General features: G+C 56.0%; 1 protein-coding gene across 3 annotated transcripts in view; it reads left to right on the top strand.

The window, feature by feature from the left end:
• The first annotated feature begins 57 nt into the window (after nucleotides 1-57).
• The window catches only part of TLN1 (talin 1), a 35,759-nt gene continuing 23,865 nt past the window's right edge, over nucleotides 58-11,951 (top strand). The window contains exons 1-9 of one of the 3 annotated variants that reach the window (XM_050329864.1): nucleotides 58-148; nucleotides 6,265-6,431; nucleotides 8,906-9,003; nucleotides 9,239-9,368; nucleotides 9,600-9,752; nucleotides 10,029-10,171; nucleotides 10,592-10,719; nucleotides 11,231-11,291; nucleotides 11,579-11,683. In XM_050329864.1, the coding sequence (XP_050185821.1) occupies nucleotides 6,302-6,431; nucleotides 8,906-9,003; nucleotides 9,239-9,368; nucleotides 9,600-9,752; nucleotides 10,029-10,171; nucleotides 10,592-10,719; nucleotides 11,231-11,291; nucleotides 11,579-11,683 (948 nt within the window). In that variant the 5' untranslated portion in view covers nucleotides 58-148; nucleotides 6,265-6,301. Of the gene's footprint in view, nucleotides 149-889; nucleotides 6,432-8,905; nucleotides 9,004-9,238; nucleotides 9,369-9,599; nucleotides 9,753-10,028; nucleotides 10,172-10,591; nucleotides 10,720-11,230; nucleotides 11,292-11,578; nucleotides 11,684-11,951 lie in introns of those variants that run through there. The other 2 variants (XM_050329863.1, XM_050329865.1) reach the window with 2 other exon arrangements.

The following is an 11,951-nucleotide window of genomic DNA, read 5'->3' as shown; positions in this document are numbered from 1 at the left end:
GCTCGGGGCCGCGCCGGCCGGCCCCGGGGGCGCGCCGCGCCCCGCGCATGCGCGGCAGGGGGGCGGCGCGGCGGGAAGCGGGTGGGGCCGCCCCGCTCCGCTCCCTCAGGCTCGGCGGGGCTGCCGCGCTGCTCCTGCCCGCTCACAGGTACCGGGGACGGGGACACGCGGCGTCCCGCTCACCGGGAGGGGGTGGCCGCCGAGCGGGGCCCCGCGCGCCGGCAGTGCCCCGGCTCACGGGGGCTGCCGGAAATGGATGGCCCGGGGACCCTCTCCCCGCACCCCGCCCGGTGAGCGGCGGGGCGGGGCGGGGGATTGCAGGGAGGGAGCGCCTTCCCGGTTGCCGGGACCTCGCTGCTTCAGCGTGGGCTCGTCCCCGGCGCTGCCGTGACTCGGGGACTTCCGGGACTCATTCGGGCTTTGGGGCGTGCCCCCATCGCCCCCGGGGCGGGCGGCTCCGCGCACCGGCGGCGCCGGAGGCCGTGGGGCGGCACGGGCGGGCGCGGCCGCGGCATTCCTGGCCTTGCCCTTGCCCTGCCCCGCCGGGGCAAGGCCCGCAGTCCACGCTGGCCAGCTCCGGGCCAGCGTCCCAGCCTCGGGGGTTCTCGAGGGCCGAGCGGCACCAGCGTGGCCGCGGACACCGGCCCGAGGACCGTGGGGCGAGCTCTGGGGCGGGCCGGGCACGGCTGTGCCGAGCCGCCCTGCCCACCCTGCCGGGCCGCGAGGGAGGGAAGGGGGGTGGGAAGGGTGACTGCGTCCCGCTGCGTGGTTTTGGGTGGGGACGCGAGGGGACACGCTCCCCGTGGCCGCACCGAAGCCAGGGAGGTCGCTGCAGCAGCTCCCACCGGGACGGACAGCTGGACGGGGATCTCCGGATGGGGCGCTGGGGTGGGAGTCCTGCAGGGCAGGAGGGACTGGTCCCCATCGGGGAAGGGCCTGCGTCCCCACCGTGTCCCGGCTGGAGCGGCTAACCAGGCGAGGGAAACCCTGCCCCATCCTCTGTCTGTTCCCCGCCGGATCCTGCCCGCGCCCCTGCAAGCTCCCCGTCCCTTTGAATCTGCCGGCAGGATGTCTACATGCTTCTGCCGTGCCTTCATCGCTGGCTGTTAGATCCATATTTGGTAGCAATAATTGTTTACTCCCTTCTCCTCTCTCCCGGAGCCTCGCTGCTGAGAAGGGGAGGGGACATATTTTGGGGATTTTTATCTTTGCCAGAACCTGTGAGTTGCTCAGTAAAGGGTTTGAATGCTACATCTCCCCCCACAAAACGTGGGGTGAAACCCCCGCAAGTGCTAAATGAACCAGTCATGGTGCATGAGCAGCACCAGCCAAGCATTCAACTTGTTGAAGAGCAGCAGCAGGAATTTGGTGCTTCCCGAAGTGACATGTCCCAGCAGATTTAGGGAAGGGAGTGAAAAAGCTGAGGAAGAGACAACAGGGACCTGTGGGGCGCCCTCATTTCCAGAAGTGAGCTTTGCTGGCTACTGGGTGGAAAAGACCCCAAAACTCAGCTATGTTCTCTTGCTTTCCCCTTTCTGCCTGTCCAGCAGTGTAGTGCTGGGCAAGTCAGTTGCCCTGGGAAGCATATATGCCTGAATCAGGGTACCTAGTGGTTTCCACGGATTGCGAGAGCACCCAGTACACCCCAGAGCCTGGTTCTGGGGTCCTGTGCCAGAGGCCCAGCTCACTAAGAACTCAGCAGAGGCTGTGGCCTTGTTCCCATGCCTGCTTGGAAGTGGGCAGTCTGGAGGTGCCACAGTTTGTGCTCCATTGCTCTGCAGGGCAGGGGATGCCCAGCAGAAGCAGACAGGCGTGGGGTACGTGTGAAATGTGGGCAGTTAAAGGCCAGAGCTGGTTCAGCTCATTGCACTTGAGCAGGCAGGAGGCTGCGCCTGTGATCCCCCAGCCTGGCTGCCTGTCCCCTGCCCATTTCCCACGCAGAGCAGGGCTGCTTCCCTGTGAGGGTGAGAGGATGCTCCTATCCCAGCCATGGGTGACAGCTGAGTGGTCGCAGGGGTGCTGTGTCTGGCCTTGCCAGTCACTCATGCTCCCCAGGAGCAAGCTTGGCCTCAGCAAAAGAGAAGAAACTGCTTTCCCATCTGACATGTACGCGCAGCTGGGAAAGAGGAACCAGGCAGAGCATGTGGCACCATCACCAGCTGGGGCTGCTGGCAGGTTCCCACGTCTGCCCCCAGTGCCTTCTGTGTCCCATACTGGACAACCCAGCCAGAACCTGGTCCAGCTTCTTACCAGGTTAATTTTGACCCTGTTGATTGTGCAGATGTCAGCATACCAGCCAACCCACTGCTGAGAGGCGTTGCAGTTTGGTGGCTTGCTACCCGCCTGGCTGTGCCAGTGGCCACAGTGATGGGGCCCTGTGTCTGCGGAAAACCCTGGCACTGTAGTGGTTTGCAGCTGATAAAGCTTCCTGCAGCCATTTCCCAGTCCAGGGGTGGTCAGGAGTGGGGGCTTTCCCAGGTGAAATTAGGTATTGCTGTAAAACCCAAAAAAAAACCAAAAAACCCAAAAACAAACAAACAAAAAACCAACAACAAAAACAAAACAAACAAAAAAAACCCCCACAAAAAACCAAAGGAAAAACCTAAAACCTCATCTGAAGTATCCCTTAGAAAGGGCATATTAAAAATAGCAAAATGGTTGCATTTGAAGCTTCTTGAGCTTGTTCTAGAAACTCACCATGAGCGTTCCAGCAGGCTGCAGCTGAATTTTGGTCGATTTTTTTTTTTTGGTCATTTTAAGACACAAACCCTCCTCTGTAGCCGTTACTGCAGCACTGAACTGGGCCGACACAAATATAGCAGTTTCGTCACGTGACGGAAAACTCGCTGTCAGTGGTCCCAGCAGAGACGCGGTGGCTCCTCGGGCCAGCACGGCGCTGTTTGTGCTGACCCTGCCTGTGCTGACCCTGTCTTTGCACCTTCACCACTACCCTGGTTTTGCTCACCTAGTGTGGGGTGAGATCGGAGGAAGCTGCAGCAGCTCCTCGGGGAAGTGGTGGGACCCCACCAAGGCCTCCCTCCCACCCCCTCATCGTTTTGGGATCAGTTCAGGAACGTGCCCGTGGTTCAAAGGGTTGCACTCAGCTTGGTGTAAAATGCAGAAGTGTGTTACTCTGGCTGCTCTGGTGCCCTTTGTGTAGTGACAGCTGATTGCGAACGGGTGTGCTTGCTCTGGAGGTGAGACAGCACGGAAATCTGGTGTGTATTCATTGAGACTTGGTCTATTTGGGGTTTTTTGGTTTTTTACTTTCCAGTGGGACAGCTTGAATTTCACTGTCCTTTTCCTTTACTTTTCTGGTTTGCGCTGCCAGGCTCCCACGCTGTCTCATCTGTTATGTCTAGTCCAGCTTTTCCTTCCCCACACGGTTCCAGTCAGGGAGAGGTCTGCAGGCGTTGGGCCCTGCATTGGTGCCCTCGGAGAAGGCAGAGGATTTGCAAACCTCATGTGATTAATTGTCACGTTTGCTTGCAAATCTCCCCAGGGTTTGAGGAGGTGTCCTTAATGCAGCAGGGAGCATTTTGGCTTTAGACGCTGCTGTCAGCAAAGTTCAGCTGCTGGAGCGTGAACTTTTCCCGCAGAATATGGGAATTAAAGTGAACCATTTACCTTTCCTCTGAGGTCTTCCCTGATGTCAGCATCTTCCCTGCCCACGTCTGCTGTTTTTTTAAGAGTTTGGGAGTGGGAAGGCTCGAGCAGTCACCTTCCCCATCTTCCTGGGGGGTCTTGGAAAGCATGATGGCCCTTGTGAAGGGTGTGCTAAGGGGTACCTGGGGTGCAGTGCTGGATTTTGGGTGGCTTTGGGAGGGCAAGAAGAGGATGCAGAAATGGCAGTGCATGGCCTGGCTCCTCTCACTTCCTCTCTGCTGTCCGGCGTCCTCCCCTCCTCTTCCTCTGTGGTCTCTGACCTTGTCGTGGCGGTGGCATGTTCTCCTTTTCCTGCAGAGAGATGGAAGGCAGCTTTGTGCTCAACTTGAGAATATTTTTAGATATAGAGAAGTTAGCCTGGTGACCGCAGCAGCCTACCCTGAATATAAAATACTTGGAAAACCTTTTCCATGACAGGGTGTTCCTCGTTTGCTCAGCTCACAGCTTTGCTGGTGCTTCTGGATAGATGGCAATGGCACGGGCGGGTGCCTCTGCCACCTCATTCCCTGTGCCGATGGGCTCCCTCGCTCTGGACCTAAAATGCATTTCATTCCTCAGCAGCGGAGACAGTGGGGGCCACGGGCCTCCGCAGAAACATTGCAGAACGGCTCAGGAATGCAGAGCTGGAGCCGCTCCATGTGCTGGCGGAGGCGGCACGCTCCTCAGTCCCTGCCTCCCACCCTGCACCACCACCATGGCTCCGTGGCTCTGCAGGAGCAGGGCCCCTGCCCTCTGACTCACTCCTGGCCAAAACTGGATGCAGATCCTGCCTTAGTCAGCTCAGATCGATGTTTGGGATCAGCCCCCACTTGTGTACCCCTTTCCAGGGGAACCGGAGTTGGCAGCACTGTGCAGGGACGCAGAGACTCACTGTGGGCTGCTGCAGCGCAAGGAAGGCTGCCAGCACATTTTACCCAAGAACCTTCCCAGGCCAGGCTGAGGATGCACGATAAGCTTTCCCTGACAGCCTTAATAGGAAGCCTGGTAGGAGCAAATCAATCTAGAAGAGAACATGCAGATGTGGTGCATCCCACACTGTATCCTCCCACCACTGGGGTTTAAGGACAAGGCAGCTTGGGTTGGCAGAACAGAGGGACTCCCTCCCCATGAGCAGTCTCTGAGAGAGAGGAAAAGGCATGTCGTTGCTGGAGAGAATCAAGCTGGGGCCAGAGGAGGATTGGGAATGCTGAGCAGGACAGGGAGCAGTGGGACAGGGGCAGAGGACCCAATGTAGGGAGCCTGAGGCATGTGGGAAAGCACTGAAAGCTGCTGCACAGTGGGTAAACCCGAAGGGAAGGGCTCTTAAAAGCTGCGTCAGGCAAGCAGGGGTCTTATTTACAACCTTCTTCAGTTATTTCTTTCATATTTCACTGCTGTAAGAATATCACAGTACTGATTTGTTGTCATGAAATCTGGTGTTTTGGAACCCTGTTGAGGGGCACTTGCTCTGAGTCTGCTCTGGGCAATTCTTCAATCCTCAACTCTACAACTCCCTGAAAGGAGATTGTAGTGGGGCCAGTCTCTTCTACTGTGCCAACAGTGAGAGGACCAGAGGAAAGGGCCTTAAACTGAGATAGGGGAGATTCAGATTAGATACCAGAAAAAATTTTCTCACTGTTAGGGTGGTCAGGCATTGGAATAGCTTGCCCAGGGAGATGGTGGAGTCACCATTCCTGGAGGGGTGTTAAAGAGGCATCTGGATCTGGCACTGAGTGATGTGGTTTAGGGGTTACAGTGACAGTAGTGGGTGGACAGCTGGACTTGATGATCTTAAAGGTCTCTTCCAACCCTGATGATTCTTTAATTCTCTTCTGTTCTATGAAGCTGATGCTTCAGGCTGGATCCAGCTTGGTTCCTGTTTCAGATGGCATGGTGCAGCTCTGGCGTGCCCTTGCCATGGCTGGTCCCTTGCCCTGCTGTGCATCATCCTGTGCACAGGCTCCCCAACCCTGGGTTTGTGCCAGTAGCTGCTGCCACAGTCCCTGATCTCTGAGCACTCCCTGGGTGTGAGTGGTGCTTTCCACAGGTAATTGTATTTAACGTGTGGGTTCTGTGCCTGGTGCCCTTATCTTGCCTCCTCGAGCAGCTTCAGGCTTTTCCGTCCCTCTGTGCTCAGGGTGCCAGCTCAGCACGCTCTCCTGGTGACATGGAGGGCCCTGATAGCTGGGGCAGGGGCCTGCCAGCTCTGGGTCAAAGCTTGGTTTTCCTCTTGTGGCTTCTGTGTCATCGCAGGTTTAATTATAACTCCTTCCATCGTGCTGTCCCACAGTCTCTTATCTTGTGTTCTCCCACATGCTCGCTTCCTCCTCTCTGGCAGCATCTCCACTGGGTACCAGCTGCTGTCACTCCCGCAAGCGAGTAAAATTGGCTTTGGGACCTTGGCACGAGGAGGTGAGGGTCCCCGTGCTGGCTGGAGATCCCAACATCTGGAAAGTGGGACCCCCTCACAGGCTCACCAGCACAGTCTACAGCCCTTGCTTGCCAGTAGAATCTGGGTCCTGGTTTTCAGGCAGCAGGGGTGTCCCAGGAGGAGGAGGAGGAAGGACCCAGTGCACCGGAGGGCTCAGAAGCCAGAGCTCACCCATCTGTGTCCTCCAGCAGGTGACGCAGGAGTGGGGACAGCCCAGCCGCCACCATGGTTGCCCTCTCGCTGAAGATCAGCATCGGCAATGTGGTGAAGACGATGCAGTTCGAGCCCTCCACCATGGTGTACGACGCCTGCCGCATGATCCGGGAGCGGGTGCCCGAGGCCCAGTTGGGACAGCGTAAGTCCGTGGGGGGACTGGCTGCCGTGCCTTTGGCATTCCACTGGTCTCCCTTCTCCCTTCTGTCTGTGCCTGTCTGGTGCTTTCCCAGAGAAGTGGTGGGGTGGGGGAGCAAAGGCCGAGTCCTCCTGCCTGGTTGAGGTGAGGGTCTGAGCTTCTCAGGTTCCCTCCTCAACATCCCAGAAGAAATCTGGGGCTTTGGAAGGTAGGAAACGACATTTGGAAGCAAAATATTCCTGAAGCAACATGAGCCTGCTACTCTTTCTGTCTCTGCTCCTCTGTCCTACTTGCATTCATCACCACTAGCCAGGACTAGGTGTGTTTAAACAGTTGCAAGGGTCATTACAAACATTAATAAGCATTTATGTTAATTTTTCCTTTCTTGGGAGATGTATAGTGTCCATTGGGTCTGTCCCCTGCTAGCAGCTCTCTGTGAGACCTGGTGCTGGTGCTCCAGTAGCTTTCTAAGCCTTCTCAGCTCTAGCACTTTCCTGTTGCTGCTGGGCTCACGATTAAGCCTATGGCTCATGACGTGACTCACACCCACGCGGATGTGACCTGTCCCCATCAGGGATGGGGGGTTGGAGCTCTGGGACACTGTCACGGAGACTCTCCTGGGTCCCTGCAACCCCCGAAAGCAGCTGTGCCACCAGGGAGAGACAGCAGAGAGGAGGTCAGGAGTCGTGGGAAGAGGAGGGGAAGCGCAGTGACATCTGGGAGCTGCAAATTCCTTGAGGATGAAAGGAAATGCCTTCTCGCACCGTACCCGGCTGGTCATCAGTCCAGCAGACCATGGCTTTCAGTTTCAGAGAGGGACTGGATGTCTGTGGATGCAGGGCTATACTGGTGTTGGAAGGAGCATTGCATTTCCTGCTCCTGGGCGTGAGCCAGCCTGTTTATAAAAAACCAGCAAGACTAAAGCCTTAAAGGGAACTTCTTATTCCTGAGTTCCTTTTCAGTTTCTCACAGCTTTTCTTCTCCTATCTTCTTTGCAGCTTTTGTTTCTCTTTGTTCTCCTTAAACACTGGCACTCTGGCTCCCTTTTTGAGCTGCCCTGGTTTTTTGTCACCTTTGGGCTGGAGGAGCTTCAGTGTAAGTTTCCAGCTCTGCTGTTGCTCTGTCTCAGGAAGTGCCTCTCCCCGCCCAGCCTATGGATCTGGGGCAAGCTGCTCAGTTTTCAGTGCTTTAGAGTTATCCTCTTGGAATTTGCTTTGAAAACAGTTTGGGGTTTTGCTGGGGTTTTTTTTACTTTAAAAATAAAATGGCAAGCCTCCGTGGTTTTTCTGCTCCCTGTTTAGTAGGATCCTAACGGCAGTGTTAGCCAGGCAGGCGCAGGGCAGCTCAGGAATTTGTCCCTCCCCAAAGAGAGCTGCCAACAAGATGACGAGTTATAAACATAGCCAACCAAGACAGCCTGCGGCGCAGAGTTGTTGCAGAGGTGGAGAAGGACCTTTCCAGGGCACAGCCAGGCGTGGCCCTGGCCTCGAGCAGCATAAAAATGCAGTTTGAGCTGAGGTGCCGCTGCCCACGCTCCAGCAGCAGCATTTTCACGAGCCCCAAGGGAGCAGAATTTGGTGAACAGCAATCATTCACCACCTCTGACACCCCATCCTCCTTCAACCTTCTCCTCTACAGAGGAGTCCCAGCAATTCTAGTCCCTCACACCAAAGTTCCGTCATTTAAATTGCCTCTCTCTGCATCCTTCAAATTCTTCTGTGTCCTGTGGAGGTGCAGAGCCCACCACCACGAAGTACTCAAGGTGTCAATTGCCTAGATTTTATATACCAGTTTGAGCCCCTGGTGGTCTAGTGGTAAAGGCGCTGCGCTATCACCGCGGAGACCCGGGTTCGATTCCCGGTCAGGGCCACTCCCGGGCAGGTGGGGCTCGTTAGCCCTTAAAGGCAACCCACCTACGTCCTAAGGACCTCGCTGCCACCGTCCAAGCTCACTTGGCCCCGGCAGATGAGCCTTAGGATTAAAGGGTGGGCTCAGTTCCGCGCACACTGTGTCTCACCTAAAAAATCCAATGCGCAGGCTGGAAGGTGTAAAAAACCTTCCCCGGATCTTCGCTCGCGAAGACTGGCCATTATTATTATTATATACCAGTTTCCAGCACCCTTCCTGGTGATCCAAGACTTTATTACCTTGCTTTCACCACTACTACACATTGCACTGAAGATTTTCGAGAGCTGTCAACCACTCTCGCTTCTGTGGTGTCTGTTACTTCCAAGTTGGGCATTGTGTAGGCACACTTCAGATGATTTTTTTCCATAGATATCTATGGTAAAACGTGCACCTCGGAGCTTGATTGCCAGCTTTGTTGCCCACTCCTTGGGTTTAGGCTCCAGCTTTCACAGTGCTGCTGTGCTTCATGCACTGGGCTGCACTGATGCACATCCCTGGGCACAGACTGGCATCTTGGTGGCCCTGTCCTGCTCAGGACTCCCCTGGCAGAGACTTTACCTGTTTTTCAGCTAACGATTTTGGGCTGTTCCTCTCGGATGAAGACCCAAAGAAAGGGATCTGGCTGGAGGCTGGGAAGGCTCTGGACTACTACATGCTTCGCAATGGGGTAAGTGTCCATCCCACGTCCTTCCAGCTGGTACCTGCCTTGGCTGCACAGTTGGATGTGCCCACAGTGTGGAGATGGTGTGGGTGCCTGCCCTGCTGCCTTGCATTGTGTCCTGCAGCACACTCTGTACCCCCCACAATTGCGCTGGGCATTTGGGAGCTGTTGACATGATGGTGGATTGTGGGTTCCCTGCACTGGTTCCACCACTGGGAGCTGTGCTCTGCTGTGCCTGCAGGATACCATGGAATACAAGAAGAAGCAGCGGCCCCTGAAGATCCGCATGCTGGATGGGACAGTGAAAACAGTGATGGTGGATGACTCCAAAACTGTCACGGACATGCTCATGACAATCTGTGCCCGGATTGGTGAGAAGAGAGGGCAGCAACGGGGGGGAAGAAGGGAGGTGGGGAGAGATGGCAGCATCTGACAGGCTACTGGGGGAGTGGTAGCAGCTCTGCATCAGATGGCCTGGCAACGTGGGTGTCCAAGGGGTGCGTGACGCTGGGGAGGCCGCACTGCTCAGCACCCCTGCGTTGCTCTGTGCTTTGTATTTGGCAGCAAAATCATGCTGTGTTTGGTTCTCTGCTCTCCTGCAGGCATCACAAACTACGATGAGTACTCGCTTGTTCGGGAGATTATGGAAGAGAAGAAGGAGGAGGTTACTGGCACCCTCAAGAAGGACAAGACCCTACTGCGAGATGAGAAGAAGATGGAGAAGCTCAAGCAGAAGTTGCACACAGATGACGAGTGTAGGTGCCTGGATATGCTGGGGATGGGGTCAGCCTGTGCTGAGGCAGTGGGGAGGGGAGCAGGGAACCCCCTGCAAGGGGAAGAGCCAATCAGCAGAGCAGAGAGGACTATAATGAGGGAATGTGTGTGTGCACACCTCCTGGAGTGCCTCCTGCCTGGGGCCCAGGACAGAGGAGTGAGAGCCGGCATGCACTCAGTCCTCATGAGCAGCCCCAGGGCTGGGATCAGCCCTGCCTCAGGGCCTGTCCCAGCTCATGCCTTGGCTTTGTCTGCAGTGAATTGGCTGGACCACGGCCGGACCCTGCGCGAGCAAGGCATCGACGACAATGAAACGCTGCTGCTGCGGCGCAAGTTCTTCTACTCTGACCAGAATGTGGACTCGCGAGATCCTGTGCAGCTCAACCTGCTCTACGTGCAGGTACAACTTCCCAGGGCATCTGGCTCCACTGCCAAGTGCCAGCCCCTGGCTGGTGGCTGAAGGTTTTTTGAGGAGCCGCCATGGGGGGTACTTCAGGATACCCAGTTATTTCCTGGGTAAGAGCTAATGCTGGCAATCCCAGCCCTGCCCTCTGTGTACTCCAGAGCTCCCTAGGGAATCCCATGTCAGCTGCCTGGTTCATCTGTCTGGTCAGCTTCAGGAACCATCCTGAAGTCCTGCTGCTGTTTCTCTCCCAGGCTTGATGCTGTTCCCTGTAGGGACAGCCTGGTTCTAGATCTTCCTGTTTTTGAGGGCAACTTCTTTTAAGTCTGGAAAAGAGTTAGTGCTTGGTGTGGAGGGGAGCAATGGCAGGGCTGCGTGGCTGGCCAACTGACAGCAGTGTCTTCTTTTCCTACACAGGCTCGTGATGACATCCTGAACGGTTCACACCCTGTCTCCTTTGACAAAGCCTGCGAGTTTGCTGGCCATCAGTGCCAAATCCAGTTTGGGCCATACAACGAGCAGAAGCACAAGCCAGGCTTTCTGGAGTGAGTGTCCTGAGGAGCCCCTGGGCTTTGTCTTGAAGAGTCTGGAGTAGCTTGGCAGTCCCCAGCACCACACCGCCCTGTGGGGCTTCAGGGGTTTGGTTGCCTCTGGTGCAGCCCTTCTCTTCCTTACAGCACAGTGCCCAAGTGTGGAGATCCACACCAGCTATAAGGGGTGCCAGCCCCCCATCCTGCCATCCTGCTCCCTCTGGCACCCCTACAGGAACATGCAGCCAGCTCCAGTGGGGGTCCCCAGCCTACCATATGGCCTGCCCTGATGCCACACAAAGGGCTGCATCCTCAGCACCTCCACCCCACTCTCAGCTAGGGCAACTCCAAGGACAGCTTTCATAGCTTTAACAGTCTCTCCCAAATCCGTCCTGCTTCCAAAATCTTCCAACTCGTGCCCTGGCAGGGGTTTGTCTGAGGCTTTGGGTTGGATCTCCTCACAGTTGAAGACAGACTCTGGCTTTGGGCTCTGCTAATAGCAACTGTCTTGGCTGTCTCTTGGCAGGCTCAAGGATTTCCTGCCTAAGGAGTACATCAAGCAGAAAGGGGAGCGCAAGATCTTCATGGTAGGTGCAGCAGGGAGGTTGGAAGCTGGACTTTTTGTTCCTCCTTACTAAAGGCTGAGCCTGCTCCTGTCACGGAAGGCAGCACGTAGCAGTCTGATGGGAGGGAAACAGGAGCAGGAGCTGTAGGTGGGCAGACAAGGCAACTCCTGAGATATACCAAAGATCAGAGGGATACTGTAGCAGGGTAGGGGATGTGCATGGGGCAGGGAGAGCCTGGAAAGGCTGGGGAACGATGGCACAAACAGGACTATGGATCCTGGTGCAATGTTCTGTCTTTGCTGGAACAGGCCCACAAGAACTGCGGGAACATGAGCGAGATCGAGGCCAAAGTTCGCTATGTGAAACTTGCCCGTTCCCTCAAGACCTACGGGGTCTCCTTCTTCTTGGTCAAGGTAGGGCAGCAGCCTCCCGGTCCCTCTTCTCATCCACCAAAATTCCTCGTCTTCAGCATTCCTCCCTCTGTTGTGCCTCCAACTACTACCCCTCAACACACATTGCTCCAGTTTTCCTTACGTGTCCACTATCTGCCTCTCCTTCATGCTTTTCACTGTGCAATGCCTTCCTACTCCTTGGTTCATGCTTTTTCTCCTTTCCAAGCTCCATATGGTAGTTGTCACTGTCAGAAAGCATGGCCTTGGGGGTGTTTGGTAGCCACAGCAG

This window comes from Myiozetetes cayanensis, unplaced genomic scaffold (assembly GCF_022539395.1).
Source record: "Myiozetetes cayanensis isolate MyiCay16 unplaced genomic scaffold, myiCay2020 scf4, whole genome shotgun sequence".
Taxonomy (NCBI): domain Eukaryota; kingdom Metazoa; phylum Chordata; class Aves; order Passeriformes; family Tyrannidae; genus Myiozetetes; species Myiozetetes cayanensis.
The sequence above is the reverse complement of the archived record's forward strand: the minus strand, read 5'-3'. Positions and strand labels throughout refer to the sequence as shown.